Below are 17,365 nucleotides of genomic sequence, written 5' to 3'. Positions count from 1 at the left end.
AATGAAGGTGAGATCATCCCACAGATGGGTACAGGCTCTCAGGCTCCAGCATGGCTACCAGATTGCCTTTACATGAAGGATTGTATGTGGTTACAGATTCAAGGATGATTCTTGTATCACCACATTTTCAAGTGTAGCTCTTTTTTGTTTACATTTATCATTTTCATCAGATAAATTATCATGCTCAACTGGGAGGGCAGAAGTCTTTACCAGAAATTCTGGTCTTTCCTTGAAGAAAAATTTTTTTGAGGTTTTGATGGAAGACATTGTAATGGAAAATATGCAATTGTTCAAGGGAGCAGAAACACCTTTTTATGAATGAGTGTGCAAATTATTCAGCTGCAGAATGCGTTTTGTTGCTTTCTTTTTGGGAAGTACTCCAGTTTCAGTTGAAGAACTGGATGACACCTGCTTAGAAAATTTTGTGAGTGAAGAAACAGCTGGGGAAAAGGAGTATTTAAGTTTAAAACTTCTTGCACTACAAGACTTATAGAGTCCAGTATTCCAGCTGATGTGCTGCTCTCCAAAGAGCTAGTAGTACTGTCATATTCAGATTTTGAAATGAAAGGGTCATAGTTTTAGTTTTTTGAGTTCAGATTAATGATACCTGTCTGTGTCAGGATAGCTTGTTTTCAGCCCAATCTAAAATGTAACCAGGGAGTTTCAGGGACTTTCAGGATTAATTTCTATTTAAGAAACACTTTTTGGATCAGCCTCTGTAACACATTTCAGATTTCTGTCTAATGCCCATTGGATGCTACAATGGAAATCAAATATTTTTATATATATAGGGATAGCTACAGACATTAGTGTAGTTCTCCCATGCTGCCTATAGCAAGTGGCTGCTGGAGTACAATTTTTGAAGCTTTACCTCCAGGTCTCATTTCAGAGGGAACAAGTTGGTTCCCCAAAAGAGAGCTGAGGAGCATCCAGGTTACACAGATCAATGTGAATGGACGGTGGCTGATAAAAAGGAAAAAATGGATAAGGAAAGGTGGATTAGAGAGTAGATGTTGCCTTAGATACTTATATCCCCGAAATGCTGACTAGGTTTTAGAATTAGCTTTGGACCACCCAGCTGCACTGCAAATACACACATTTTTCGAATACAAAATAGAACAGTGACAGGATAAAAGACTGGGAGGGATAGATGAACAAAGAGAGAAAAATGGACCAAAAATTGGAATGGTAACTTGATAGGCTTTCTGTAGGCAAGGGAAGTAAAAAAAAGAGCTGGGAAGTGACTGACCTGGTTGAAAAAGTCTTATTAATAAAATGTCTGAAATATTTCTTCTTCCCTAAGCTTTTTTTCAAGACTTGCTAGCAATTATCTCAGTGTTTATTGTATACCAACACTGCCATAGACTTAATATAACTACAGATACACAACACGATTGTGCAATGACCATTTAATGATTCCAATACTTGTCCTAAACTGGTGCTATTGATTTTGCATAGCAATGATGGTACCTGCTCTTTTGAGAAAGGGGGTGCTTCTTTCAACACTAATGCAAGCACAATTTTTCCTTCATGTTCAGCCATGCTAGAACACTGTGCAATTACTCTGAGTTCATTAGTCTTTTGAATGCATTGTTTTATTTTCTTCTGGTAACTGTCTATCTCAAACCCTGCTGATGCACATGTAACATTTGATTATCTATGTAAAAATAAAGCATAAATTAAATAGCACTTACACTGCCTGAAGGTGAAGACCACAATTCTGGAAAATTACTGTGTTTCCTCAGTTAAGGAAAGACTTTGAAGGAGGCAGTACATACTACAATAATCGTCTTACCTCTTAATCTGTAGTAAGCTTGGTGACTGGCTAAAATCTGCTTCACTGATTCTTGTGGGCAAACTTTCACACCAGTTGAGAAAAAGGATGACCTTTTTGTTCGGTGTTTTGCCATGTCAAATATCCGCCTTATGGTTGATATCCTGGACCTCTTTGTTGTTCTTTCTGTTTTGTCTGACCCTGAGGTGACTGCAAGTTGTTTGGCTTCAGCACGGTTTATTTTATCAGGAATTTCTGTAAAAAAAAACCAAAACAACAAGAAAGTACATAAACATACCTTGCCTAGGCAGTAGGTATTCAATGCAGGTTCATGTCTTGAAAATGGACATGAACTTGAGAATTCTTTTTGCTACATTATAGTGGAGTCAATTCACTGATTGAATAATTGTGCTGAGGAGAAACAGCCTCTGACCACTCGGGGGAACTGCAGCTCAAGTGACTTGGTAACTAATTTCCTTGTATTTCAACGTGTGACCCCAGGACACACAGGGTAAAAGTTTCAGAAGCTCTAAATCCTGTTTTCAAAAGTGACTTTGGATTAGATCCACAAAAGACACTTAAGTGCTTGAACTTTGTGCTACAGCATCTCATTTGTGAGCATATCGCCCTGTAGGGAAATTTACAGTACAGTGATAAGTAATGTCTACACTGCAGATAAGTAAAATGAGAAATAGTTGTACCTTAAGTCTTTAAAATCTTAACTTTTCCTTTGGGCTTCAAGGAACATCTCCCTTCAAATCAAGTTCATAACCTTGAAGCTATCCCAAGAACTAGACCCTGAAACTTTCAGAAGTTGAACAGAAGTTTTATTACCTTTGGGAAAAGAAATACTTGTTTCCAGTCTCTCTTACTCCACAGTGCACTCCTCTATCCTTCCCTCACATAAACTGAAGTATTAACCAGAAGAGACTTTGATTGTTTCTTTGCAACTGGATGATAGGTGTTGTGAATTCTCTGGCATCATATTTTAATAAAACTTTAAATGTTCCTGGCAAAGTGGAATAGTTACAGTAGAAAAAAGTGAAATCAGTAACTAGGAATTGAAGACCTAGGATTATATTTTACTTATGAAGCTACTCAATTATGAAAAATGGAAAAGCTTCCAGGCTGTCAAGATAACCTCAAGCATAGGAATTTCCATCACAAAAATTCAGGACTCATCTGGTACCACTTCCTAAGTATTTGTGTTGCAGTACTGCATGAATGGCAGCTAAATTTAATATGAAAAAGTCAATGCTAAAAATAGTGTATAAACTACAGATTTAAATGAGGTGAAATACAGCCTTTTACAGGATCATGTGACAGGAGCAATGAGTATCTTTTAGGTTATCTTCCAAAATTTTGTATCCATGTTATGTTAATACATTTTGTATACATGTTAATAAAGATGTTAAATTTTTGCTGAAATTTGATACAGCTATTACAGATGAAAACAAAGAAAAATATAAGCAGAATAGAAGACAATTTGAAAGAATTAGAAAGCTTTAAGCAAGGTATGTGTGTTCCTGAATCTTGATTAATCAAGTGAAAAAATTACTTTGAAAAATGGTTTTAAAGCTTCTAATGGAGGAATAACGAAAAATAAGAGGGTTAAAAAGAAGTAAGTTCAGTAGGAGCAGTACTAGCAAGAAAAATAGGAGTAAAAAATTATCAGTTTGCTGGAGAAAGAAGTGTCATGCTGCATATAACAAATACTAATTACCCTGTTCTTCGGCAAATCAAGAGAAAATAAGGAAGGTTAAAAACACTTTATCTTGACACTTTGGAGTAGTGTTGATTAAATGTTTAAAGAAAAGTGGGCAGATAAACGATGAGAGAAAAATAATTGAAAAACATACTTTTATAAAAAGAACAGTATACAAAATGAAGAATAGGGAACGTTCTACTATGTGTGTCAGTAGACATATATATGTCTATATATCTGTCTATATATATATATATGTCAGTTCTGATTAACTTCCAAAGGAACATCCATTGTTTACTGTGTAGAAATCATAGTAGTAACATCTATATTTTGAGATAGGTGCTACTCTGATATGGAAAAAAGTCAACTGCTTGGTTGTGATGAATATTGTCTAAAAGAAAGGAAATTATAAAACAAAGGTAATAGTTCATTGTTATTACTTTTTAATGCATGTCAGGGACAGTGACCTGCAGACCTAGAACAGCCTAATTGTTGCAAGGTAATTTAAAATGATGATGCAGTCATATAATATTTGATATGAAATGAAATGGAAGTAATTTTTCCACATTAATGTCAGGTCACAAACCCTAAACTGCAGAAAAGGAATTTCCCCTGTGGAAACATGTTGTTGGCTTCAGCAGAATCCCCAAGTGGCCAAACACAGAGTCAGCTGAGACACAGAGCTATTTGAATGTTATATTGAAATAAATGAAATCCTCTAGAAGAGAGAATCAAGAATCCACATGGAAAGTAGCCAGTTGTAAGTGTATTACCTTTCACAAGGTGTATTAACTGGGCTAGACCAGCTGCCCAGGCAGCCCGACCAACTAGGGCAGAGGATTTTGTCACTAAGCTCTTTGATAGCTTTTGTATGGAACAGAGGCCTTTCTTGAAGGATTTGCTTCTTCTCCAGGATTTACCTCTAAGTCTTTAACTTGAATTAAGAATTATACTATTCATAAAACTGACAAAGGAGATTCTTCTCAAATGATTGTTGTAATGATTTCAAAGTCTCCATGTTAGGGTCCCTATTTGGGCTTTTCATTCTGACAAGTGACCAGTTGTTTTCTGCTCTCAGTTTGCACTGTTCTGCTACTCTATTTAGGGTGGGTATAAATTTTTTACATTATTTTTCTTTTCATTCTTTCCCTTCAATTTTTTTTCTTTCTTTTTTTTTTTTTTTTAGGGATCTGTTTCTAAACTTTATCTGTTGCAATAGGTTTAATTTCCTTTATATCTTGTGGTTAACAAATTGCTCCTCCTAGATTAACTTTTATTATCATAATTCTTTGAAATCACTTTTTTGCTAAAGCAAAACTTGAATTGGAGAAAGCATCAGCCTTTCTCTCCACATGATCTTCCAGTATGAATTTCCAGATATTTGCTGATTGTGACTGGAAGAAAACTTGCCTTCTGGCATAAACATTTCCTCATAATTCTTCATATCTTTGTTTTCCCTTGTGTCTGTGGAAATTCTGAACCTAAAATTTTTAGGTTCAGAGAAATTTTTAGGGTAGAGAAATTTTTACCTAAACCTCACAGATGTTTCATCCATATACTTTACTAAAATGTGCTTCCATCTCTACCTTTATAGATGCCTTGATTTCAGTGTTCTGGGTTGAAAAAAAATCAAAAAGACACACACTATTATGAAATTGAATCAATAGATATTAGTTGATCCCTTTTCTTTTTACTATGCAACATAGTAACTGAATACACTGGAGTGATGCAAATTTTACAGGTACATCATTTGATCATCTAAATAATCCAAATACCACTAGGTTGGTTAACTCTTCTTAAAATAAATATCTGTAATTTTTTCTTATTCATTTTTTTAAATCAAGCACATGCAATTACAATATTCAGTGTTTGCAGCAAATATACCCTGCCCAGCTTGACTTTTTATTATTTAACTCTGTTGTTTCACAGAGATGACTGTCTCAGTTTTACTTTTAAAAGCTATGTTTAAGTTTTTTAGATTTCTTTGGTAGTTCTAGGGCAGAAGGACAGATAACGGTGGAAGTCTGATAATGCTTTTCTACTTCAGCTAATCTCCAAGATTCCTTAAACAAACATCTAACTCTCCTTTATTCTCACATGCAAGAATCTACACCATGTCCAAATTTTCCAGGTGACGTACTTGCAGAAAAATACTGAGGCAGTTTTACCAAGGTTATCTACAGAATCACTGTCAGCTGTTATTAAATTCTGGAGTTCCTGACATCTAGTCCTGAACTTTGACAAATATAATAAAATTTTTTCAAAACACTGTAAAGCAATTTTCCAAATACGATACAGTAATCTAATTCATATGGGATCTAATCAAAGTGCTTTGATATCCATACCAATCTCTCAAGTGCATGGCACTGCTCTTCAGGTTTTGGTTTCAGGCAAATAAATGGTATTCATTTCACATATGAAAAAAATTGAAATTCTTGAAATTAGGCCAGGCCTCTTCTCTGTGTCTCTTGAGACTTGCACTATCAAATTTATACCCTAACTAAAACAACAAGGCAGGAGGAGCAGATTTCAAAAGTTCCTATATGTTCTTAATAATCTGCATGTCAAAAAGGGAAAAGTACATCACAATTGAAACGGAATTCTAGAGAAAAAGAGTTTAAAGTTATTCAGATAATTGATCAGCTTTTGCTGTTTTTTTAAATTTGCTTTTACAAACATAGGAGCAAGAGGGCCTTATTCATCCCTTTTTGTGTAAATGGAGTGGATGCTTGTCTATACAGCTTTATTAATTTCTCTGTTAATAGTACTAGGTTTGGAAAGCCTCAAATTTTGGAGTTGGTAGTTGGAGTTGGAGTTGAAAAATTGCATTTTTCAGGAATGTAGATGATCTTTGGGTAGGAACATTTATATACAGCATTATTTTTCAGGTAAACATTTATTTTTATTTGACCTGAGAAAATTTAGATGCCATCAAGTACTAAGAGAATAATTAAAAATATGGTAGCTAAAGATTTGCCAGGAAAATTCAAGGTGACAAAATTGTTGAAATCTGAATAATTCATCATTAAAATCATCAAAAGGTTTAAAATGTGAAAAAGCAGATTAGTCTGAAAAATCAGTGGATCTTCTTAGGATAGAGAGGAATGCTTGATTGATAAATGAGTCATACTGCCTGCACAATAAAATAATATTTAAAAGACCAGGTTTATGTAAAGTGAAATGTTTAAATAAAATGGGGAAAGCTTATCAGGAAGGTCAATTCAGCAAAGATCCATAAACATGTTGTGGTTAAATTTATAGTGGGGCCAACATTTTGCTGATAATTGACCCAGTAATGAAAGCACAGCTAGTGCTTTTCACAGCTAGTCCTGAAAAGTTGATCTTGAGATTTCTGAGTTGGCTGATCCATGTAAACACCAGATGGAGCATAGAAAGTACACAGAGGTAATACCAAGGCTCTTCACCTAGAGACACTCTCCTCATGGCACCAGTGAGGATCCCACATTCTAATGGCACTTGCCAGTGATAGACTTGGTGCCCATGACATGTCCTCTACTCATATTCCTTTTAAAATCTTTTATTCCATGGCTTTTTTTCCTCAGGTCTGTTGCATGGGAAGAGTCTACATGGATTTGAAGGGGCTTAGATGAGCAGGGACAGATTAAAATATGGCAAGGCTTTATCAACCCTGCATCCTTTGTGCAGCAATCTCTATCTTCCCATGCAGGTGTGAAAGTGGAGGTTTTAGTCTTGCTGATGTTCAGGGCTGCTTTGCCAGTGCTTTGTCAAATACTGCTACTTTGACTGTGTTTGCTTTGCATTTCCAAGTGTGTTTCACAACCTTAAAGACTCACAGTTTGGAAAAGTTTAGGGTATGGAATTCCATACTAGAAAAATTAATGCTAATATTTAAGCTGCTCAGGTCTTGTCTGAGAGCTCAATGCCCTTGAACCCAACGTCGTAAGGCTTGCATGAACTCATCTTCCTGTCCAATATGTCATTGGATTGTTTTTAATGCACACAGGGAGAGAACTTGGAAAGGAATTCCTGAGGCACTCCGCCATGGTGATTGTTGCACCCTGGGGGGGCTTACCTGGTCTGTAACTGGGGTAGCTGAGGCACAGGAGGGAACTCACTTTGGACCTTACTTCTTCAGGTTTTGTGCACTTTGCCAGTAACTGCTGAGTAAGAGGGCAGTGTACACTACTCTGGGGAAGTTTTGATGAAAGATAAGCTGCTGACACTGATGCTTAGCTTCAGTAGAAGAGGAAATGTGGCTGAGAATGCCCTCATTTCCAAAAAAGGAAAGGGGGCTAAGACATATATATAAAAGTAAGTAATTTTAATTTCTCAGAATGAATATGGATAATGATGAGCTTTGTAATTACTGTTTGGTATGTTGGCTTTGTAAATTCCGTTCTTAAATGTGACAGTAGCATTGCCTGTGGAATGAGGGCTGGATCTCTAATTTTGGCAGTTCTGTATCTATGGGGGACAGTTGAGGCCTCCAGTTTGGAAGATCCTGTCTAGCTGGCTAAAATTCACTTGTGAACTTCCTGTACAAGAGCCACAAAGATGATGGCTACACACTCAGCACTACAGAACCCTTCCTGTACATACTAATATCTCAGTAGTATGCAGGATTCAGCATCACCTTTGCATGTCAGGGAGGTATGAGGCTCTGCTTGTGCAGTGGAGACTTTATACAAAAGACAAAATATGCCTGATCCCTGTGTCTCTTGCTAGGGTTCAGCATGACAAAACACCACCTTCACATATTCTGAAGTTGCACTCAAGCTGTCTATGACACAGGAGAGGAGTTCCAGGCTTCTGCTAAAGAGGTAAGTTCTAGAAGTTTCAACCTTTTAAAGGCTATGTTAATTTTTAAAATTAGATCTATACCAAGGGGTTTCCTTCTCAAGAATCCAGGAAAAGGGTGAGTTTTCATACATGCTGCTTCTTGTCAGAAACACATGATAATTCTTCTTTAAATGTCTATGGAAGCTGAAGAATCTGGTACTGTTAACATAGTGCTCTAATAAGGTAAGTCTCCCATGAATCTTTGTGATACATTCCTATTGTAATCCTTATGTTAAAAATATTAAGTTTTTGATTATAATGAAACAACCTACACCTCAGAACATGTATGGAAATAAATCTGAAGAAGAACATGATAAATTATTCAGAAATATATGATATAAACAATGCCATTAGTAAATGTTCAAATTTTAATAAAAACTCCAAAATTTTTTGTTTCAATGGTTTTATGTTCAAAGCTAGGAGATGACATTAGGTAATGGTTCTTTTTCAGAACCCTTCAAATTAAACTGGACTTACATTTTGGTACCAAAAATCAAAGTTGCGATCAACTAATGTGCTCTTGGATTTCAGTAAGTGTGGAGAATTTAATTTCTGCAAGTCAGTTACACTGGGAAGGTAAAATAGATATCAGAATTCCTCAGCTGTTGCCCTCCTTCTCTGCTCATGCATATCTGTGTGACCAAGTGGAGAAATACAATTGAAAACCAACTTCAGGAAGAAACAAAGAAATTGGAGCAATTTTGATGAAATGTAGGCATGGGCCTTATAACAGACAAACAGTTTTCTCTCTCTCTCTCTCTCTCTCTAGAGTAGATAATTTAGTAACTTCTTTGAATTATACTAGTTATACAATTAATGGGAAAATAATTGCAGCATAATGAGAATAGAAAGCATAACAGGCAACTGGTAAGATTTTCCTGCTTTTGTGAATATAGTTGTAATATACTAATGATGAAGCCACATTCACAATAAATGCTGTCTGTACATACCACAAATATTGAACATGCTGAAATCTTTGAGTCAACATATGATTTTGACACATTTTCTTGCAGCCTGACAAAAACATAGTAAGAAAGTCATGTATTCATAGATGTAATATGTGCCATTAAAGGTAGAAAGAAAGGTGAAAATTTTATTCATCAGCTGTGCTCACGTCTGCTGCTGGAATTCATAAAAAATATCAAAGGCCATCTATGCTTTCATTGCCAGATTGTGAATCTTGTGACAGTCTGCTTGAAGTCCAGAACCTGGACTATAAACAGCATTGAAGAGTGACTGGTTTTAATGCTCATGTATGAAACATGTATCTATTAATTAATATGGATATGATATCAAAGGCTGCAAGAAAATGCCTTAAATGTTTGAGTTCTTGGAGGGATGCATCCAATTGGCAGTGATAAAACACTCAACTGAGCACCTCTGCTCTTAATTTTCTGATTAGTCATTCTCAAAAGGTACAGCCTTCTCTGAGAAAGTCAATAAGACAGCATAAATTCAAGTTCCAGTGATGCTTTGCCATTTCAACATTTCAACATTTGTCAACATTGTCAACATTTCAACAGTTTTGATGGTATGAGTCAAAGAGTTGAGTGCAGAATGGGTTTATTGAGGTAACTGTATTCACATATGATAACAATTAGGATATCTGGTGAATGAAAAGGTGCCAGAAGCCCCAGTGTCATCACTTCAGCTTGTGTAATTGGAACTGGTTGATTTTCCTCACAGTTTGGGGTCACTCATTCTGCAGGACAATCTACAGTCCCTGGCTAATTCACTACACCTCATTTGACAGAGCATGACTTTCACTTAACCTTAGTTATGTATCAAGCTGCACAGACCAATGGTTTGGAGGACACCTAATCCAATTCTTGATCTAAGCATGACAACTTACTCATCTAGTTTTGAGGGAGAAGAGGAAAGGGGAAAGAACTTTAATAGAAATGTCTTCATTTTGTGCCATCACCATGAGATCACAAAATTAAAGATGAGTGCACTGCTGTTTCCTGCCTGAAACTGCTGGGGTTTCTACGATCTGTGCTGAATCATATGTATGAAAGGTATACCTGCAACACAGCCACTAAAACCAGTATTTCAGGTAACAGGGCTACCAAGATTGTCAGTATAAAGTTGGGTAAAGTCTCGGGGAGATATTGAAACATTTGAGTAGCCAGGAAGAATTTAATTTTGGCTCTGTACTGAAGCAGCACTTTAGAAGCCAGTAGAACCTCACCAATGGAAAGACAAGCATGGTGGCCTAAGTGCAATTAATTATGTAGCTGTGAGCCTGGGTCTTACTGATTTGCAGATGTCTGTGTAACCAGAATCAGCCCAGCAACCTCTGCTGCTGTCCTGCTCTATGACTGCAATGCCTCTTACGAGCCAGGGCTTCAGTTTGTGTGTCACACCTCAGGCCCTCATGCTTTTGTGAAATGAGAATGACAGTGCACTCTGTCAGGGCAGGTGAGGGTGAAGCTGGGGCTGTGCTTGCCTACAATGATAAGGCTGCTGCAATTATGTAAGGGTATCTAAATGCACCTACGCTGTGGCAGGTGCCAGGGTACTCCCAGATGATTGTTAATCTTGTGTTTTTCAGACAGGTTACTGTTCTGAAGTCTCTGTCTAGTAAACAGCAGCTGACAGTGACTAAATGCCAGCAGACACATATAGGAAAGCAGATAAATATTTCTTTCTTTTTAAGAAGTGTCTTATTCAATATCACACATTCTGAAGGGCAAGAAATTGAAACACGGACTTACAAAGTACAAACCTCATGGCATGTACAAGATAGTGCAACTAATTTCTGATTAACATGGAAGAATTATGTGACAGAGAATGATCAGAAGACTAATTTTAATCCCCAAAGGACTAGGTTGGACAGGGGAGAAAAAAGAATGAAAACATATTTAAAATATTTCAAAGCATCAAAATGCAGGAGAATGCATTCAGAATTTTTCTTTGAGGAAGAAAAGCTGTCTTCTGGAAAGGAAACCATGTTTGCTATGTGATGGGTGTTGTCCATGTCACTTAGTGCACTGCTTAAACCACAAAGACTCCAAAATTAGCTGAAAAATGAACATGAACATTCTGGATTTCTATTAGGTTAACACTCCCAGTTATTTTATTATAGCCTGTAACTTAATGTCCAGTAGAAGGAGAAAAATTTGATCATTAATATTGATCATCTTGTCCACAGGTGTGGACAATTTTTTTTCTGAGAAAAATTTCACATATCTTGCTATTCATTCACATGCAGTTCACCAATGCCTATGCCACACGTGCGACTATTCCGGGAATTAATCTTTAGGATTCAGTGACAATGGTCTAGTATTTATATTGCAGTTTGGCTTTTAGCCAGAAAACAGAAACGATCAAATCCCATATATACTGCAGTGTTACATTTGCTTGAGAAAGGAGAGAAAAAAGGAAAAGTCTTACTTTTCATAAGTTTATAAGCCCATCCAGGAAAGCCAACTTTAACATGATAATTCTTATTTTATGGATGAGAGTAGAAGATAATCCTAGCACAAAAAGCAGATATATCTTGTTTTCTTTCTTTGTTTGAAGCTTTATATTCCTTGATTTTCCCTTTTCCTTTGGCACAAATTTGCTTAAACCTTTTTTTTTTGGGGGGCAATTATAGTAATGAAGATCTGAAACATTTATTGCGGAATTAGAACAGCCTAGCGGGAAGGGATGAGTCAGAATGAATTAAAATGATTTCATAGAGCACACACAAAGCCTTTGTGTCCTAAGGAATGACTGAGTAAATAGCAGATATTTGCTTGCTGAATAAAAAATGTCACAAAACAGCCTTGAACACACTCTGGCCCTCTACATTCTCAGTATCAAGTGCTAGGATGTACCCAGCATCAGGGCATAGTTCTGAGGCTTCAGAGCTCCTCTGCATTTTGGAATTTAGTCTGGCTATTCAGGAGTTTACTATTCAGATTGTGTGCGCAGACTTTTCGCTGTCAAAAAGTTTTAATCCCTCTCACTTTCTCTTCTCATTGCCAGAGACAATTTTTGTCAGGACAGTGGCAAAGTTATGGTCAAAGTTAAGTACTGTAACTCTTATTTTGCTCTCTAGTTTCCTGTTTGTTTACTGTGGAATTGGAGGTGCTCCTGGAGAGCCTCCAAATGGATGGGGGAAGGACTGTATGGGTCCTTAAATAGGGACAGGGAGGAAGGACCAAAAAACATTATTAAGCAAGCTCCATATTTTTTAACCCACCTTTTGTTAAATATAAATGTGAGAAAACAATTTGAAATTTAGTTTTTAATGAGGAAATAAACAACTGACTAACCCTTTAAATATTTAGAAATGATCTCTATTTTTTTTTTGTTTAAGATGGGGCTGTTTTATATCTTAGTCTCTTATTTGCTAGGCTGTCACAGTTTACATGTACTTCAAATCTGAGCAACTGTAAAGATCTCAAAATACCCATGTTAGGAGCTCTAATGAGCAATTCATGCAAATATTCAGACTACTGGGAGAGCCTATACACTTTAAAAAAATATTTTCGGTAAGTATCTGACCCTAATGCTAAGTCATAAAATAACAGCTCCGGAAGTATCTTTGCTCTGAAAAAGAAGTTTCTTAACACAAGCATTAAATGTTTTGAGATCTGTGTGCATATATTTGAAATCAAATACTTTAAAAATATTATGTATGGGCATGACTAAATGTCAAAACCAAGTGTTATTATTATGCATTTATGCATACCACCTGCACTTTATAGAACTGGTGGCAAGGAATATTTCTAGTTATTTAGTATTCCTCTCTGTCAAGATAGTCCCCCATTATTTTGCTGGTCTTTTATGGAAAGTGTATTGTAGTATACAATCACAATTTGCAATTGATGAAACTATGAGATGCCACTTTTACCACTATTGCTTTCTAAGTTGTAATTATAAATAGGGACTGCAATGATGCCATCAAGCATGCATGAATTGCCTGGGATTCATTCTGTCTCTTTCCATCACAGAATATTCAACTTAAATGCAAAAACATTGCATCTTGTTAAAACTTGTTTTCTTGTCAGACATGAAATATCATCATTCTCTCATTTTTTGCCACATTTCCAAAATATCATTAGTGATTAAATGAAACCATTTGCATAGAATCTAAAAGTAAAATTAGAGAGACGCAAAACATAATTCTAGTGCTAACTATATATTTTCCCAAGTATTTTTTCAGTTCTTTAATTGTCCACTAAGGAAGATTTACATAATTTAACTGAGATACAAGAACTGTGGTCTGCATTTCTGTATTTCTTTAAGAAAAACAGGAGTTTCTTTAAAAAACCCAAATGTGTAAATAAAATTTTCCAATTAGTATTGACAGCAGGCTATATTTCATATTGTCTCCCTAACAAATATTTAGATAACGTTGAGGAGACTTATCTTTTATAATTTTACATTCTTTGCATTTAATTAACAGGCCTGACATAAAAATAGAAGGTCATTGACTTGAGCACACATAGCAGTTGTAATGTTAGTTTTTAATTCAATTATGCAAATATCAAAGCATAGATGGAAAATTTAATGAGAAATCTTCTCCAAAATTAAATGCATTCCCCAAAGCTCTAAATCTTTTGAATATGGGACGAACCAGGGAAAATCACATCACTGTCTTTTCTTTTTTGTTTTTGAAGTAGCTTTATAAATGTTGTGAACTTTTAAATGTTTTTAAATAGAGCAAGAGTTAGCTGATGTACTAAGTACAGATTAGTTCCCTGTATTTCTGTTTTCTTGAAAATAATTTTATAGTTATTATTACATTAATCTATACTGCTATTGCCATTTTTGTATATTTCACAGTATGGTGTATTCTTCCAGAATTTGTCCATCTAGAAGTTTTTGAAGGTGTTTTTAGTAATCAGAATAAATGTCTTTACTAGTAAATGCAGATATATTTTGCTACTTTCTCTTCATTTCAGTGATGAAAGACCATCTTCAACCATGTCAACACTGAGATGACATTTCAGCCTTTTTAAAATTTTCATATATTTGTCTCACAGATAATTTTTTTTTTTCAGACCAGAACCTGTTCAGGTAAAATGAAGCTAAATTGCATCTCTTATAGATATTGTAAAGCCTGCAAAACACACGTAAGAAATAACGCCAATATTTCCTTTTTCAGCTGTGTAGCAGTGTCAGTAACCATAGTGTCTCTAGTAGTATTGAGACCACATTCTACACTAAAAATTCTGTAATAAGAAAGCCTTTGATATTGCAATTATTTTGTTTATCAACATATGCAATGTAAAATTCATCTAAACGTTATATATTAATATACGAACTTACCTCTGCTTCCCTGAACTTGGAGAGCAAGGCAAATGATCAAAAATATTAATCCAGTTTTCAAATGCATGCTGTCTATTGATCATTCACAGTTTTCAAGACCAGTCATGCAGGAAACAAGAAAATTTTGGTCAAGTAGAAGAATTCTGTTTTCTTAGAGAACAAAAATCCCCAAATGTCTTTATTTTTCAGGTGTCTCCAGCCTTGGACTGCATGGAGTTGCAACTGGGCAGAGTGCAACAGGTGCCAGAGTGCGAGAGCTGGGCGAACCCTCCGACGCCCACACTTCTAGCCTGGGGAACTGGAGTGGTAAGACAAGAGTGACGAAGTTTTAAAAAAAAGCAGTGTCTGTTTCTGGAATAATCTGTTTATCTGCTGCTCAGACATAATCCCTCTTACGGTCCAGCTGGAAGAGCTTTCTTCATCTTCTTAACCTTCTGGAGCGGCATCTGTCAACCCCAGGAGACTTCAACAGCACCATGATAAACAACGGAAGTCTCCTCTAGTTCCCATTGCCTTGGAGCCTTGATCCTTTGGGCATTCTGGAGATATGGCATGTGAGCAAGGGAAGAGATAATGGTGCTGTTTCCAAACCAGTGACCACAAACCCCAGGGAACTCCCTTAGGATGGCTTTTTCCTGAAAGAACACTCAATGCTCAGCTCTTCCACCGCCCATGTCTTGCAATCCTCTCTCCCTTCTTGTACCACAGGGTTGCCGTTGCAATGTTCCTGTTGGAGCAGTGATGATGATGTTCTGTGACAGGGGTGAAGTGATGACTCAGCAGTGAATTGCAGCAGTGTTCAGGGCTGGCACAATCTGATGCCAAACTGTGACTGGGGCAGGGAAAGTGCTGCATGGTGGGAGGAAAAGAGAAAGTGGTGGGAAACGCTGCTTCAAGCACACAGCTCTAACTAGGCCAAGAATTGGCAGCAGCTGAATACAATGTTCTAACAGCTCTGCTGTTATCTGCTCCAGTTTCACAGATAACTATTTCAGTTACATGTTGGAAAGTGTAGGTGTTTCATACTTACCCTTTTATTTTCCAATACCTTTTTTACTGTTGCATTACACCTGAAAATGCTACCAGGTAGGCATTTCTAGTGGTCTCTCCCCCTTAAAAATTTTTGTCCAAGTGCTTTGACATAAGAAGTATCTCAACTGCCAGCAAGAATCTGTAAGCACAAGTTACTTTAAGAACAACCTTCATTTGAACCCAATCAGTATTCTATTTTTACTTAGGATTTAAACAATGGTAACCTCCCTCCCTTTCCAAGATTGCCTGATTTTAACTACTCAGACCAGCTATGGTGCAGACTGGGCTGGGTTCACATAAGATTTGCTTTTTTTTTAAGTGTATAAACTTTCATGCACATTGTTTTATGGTCCAACAAAACAAATTAGAATACCTTGTATAACACCAAAACAAAATTTAGAATACCTTGCCAGCAGCACAATGCAAAGCAACAGTGGAGATGATTAGGATTTCTACTGAAGAAAGAAGTATTATTATATAAGTTTCATTCTTTAGCAGTACCAATATTTGTCTTTACATGTTTTACCTGAAATAATCATATTGTATATAGTGAAATCATAGAAGTATTACCTGTGTGAACCAGGTAATTTTTAGCAAACATTTCTATGAGCATTATATTTGGAAGATGAAGGTCCCCCCATATGCTACCTTATTTTTAGTTACTTCAGCTTTTAATCTGCAACAATTGGAAGCAAAGAGAATTTTTCTCAGGGTGGTGGAATGTGCCATATCTGATGTCATCTGAGAATGTGGAATTGGTGAAAGGAAGATTATTTCTTCAGAGCACTCTGGGTACCAAACTCCATATGGAATTTGTTAGGAATGTGATCCTTTAATTCCATTAGAAATCTAATTTGTCAGACTACATTTTGAAAATGTGCAATAAAGAGATTTACTTAATTACTCTAGAAACTGGTTAGTGAAGCCTGAGCCAGGAATCAGAAATCCTATATCAAAGCTTTCATATAAAAGTGTATTTTTGAGCCATTCACATGTTGGAGAAGGCAGACATTTAATAACACATTCTTATCTTTCAGAGATAAAGGAACAAGAAAAATCCTAAAATATGGCACTGCTTTTAGTGTCAAGATATGACTTAAGGAAAAGATTGAGCTCTATAGGCAAACTATGATTAAAATTTGTAGGGCAGGAGTTTGCACACTTTGAGATTATGCTTAAATCATGAATATTTCAAACTGTTTTCTGCTAAGACAGTACCTTCCATGTAGTTCCATTTAATTAAGAAATTTTGTAACTAACCTTGATAACTGCCACAGGGGGAGCAAACAAGAATGATAAACACTCATTAAAACTAAAGCAATATTATCTAGGGACCACTCCATCTCTAAGTACTGCAGGGTTTAATTATAGGTCACTGTTAATTAATCTAGAAGTGTTTCTTCTAGTTGGTTTGCTGTCAACAATAATTATATATTGTTTAAAAGGTGATTAAAAAAATTCTACTGAAACTCAATAGTACATTACAAATATACTACCAAGACATGGGAAGGGCAAAACTGGAAACCAAAATATCCATTCACCCAGAACAAGTGCTTACAAATGGGTTAAATTCAACTTGTTACTGGTCATCTGAGTGCACTACTGCACATACCTAGAATAATCACTGATATGCTGTTAAAATACAACTAAAGCTGTTTCCTTTGGTTGCAAAAATGAGGAAACCTGGATTCTTCTGGTCCCTTCTCTGCTATTGAATTTGGCCAAATCAAGCCTTGTTTCTCAGCCTCCTGATCTGCAGGGATAAA

The 17,365-nt window shown here is 36.2% G+C and overlaps 1 protein-coding gene across 1 annotated transcript in view; it reads right to left on the bottom strand.

Annotated features, from left to right (window-relative positions):
• The window catches only part of IMPG1 (interphotoreceptor matrix proteoglycan 1), a 49,879-nt gene extending 34,632 nt beyond the window's left edge, over positions 1–15,247 (bottom strand). The window contains exons 1-2 of the mRNA XM_071444466.1: positions 14,568–15,247; positions 1,796–2,029 (exon numbers count right to left, since the gene is read on the bottom strand). Of these exons, the coding sequence (XP_071300567.1) occupies positions 1,796–2,029; positions 14,568–14,634 (301 nt within the window). The 5' untranslated portion in view covers positions 14,635–15,247. The remainder of the gene's footprint in view (positions 1–1,795; positions 2,030–14,567) is intronic.
• Between the last annotated feature and the right edge of the window lie 2,118 nt (positions 15,248–17,365).

The sequence above is a fragment of the Agelaius tricolor genome, unplaced genomic scaffold, assembly GCF_023055355.1.
Source record: "Agelaius tricolor isolate 1412-34295 unplaced genomic scaffold, bAgeTri1.0.p SCAF_1, whole genome shotgun sequence".
Classification (NCBI taxonomy): domain Eukaryota; kingdom Metazoa; phylum Chordata; class Aves; order Passeriformes; family Icteridae; genus Agelaius; species Agelaius tricolor.
Note: the sequence above shows the minus strand (reverse complement) of the source record. Positions and strands in the feature narration are given on the sequence as shown.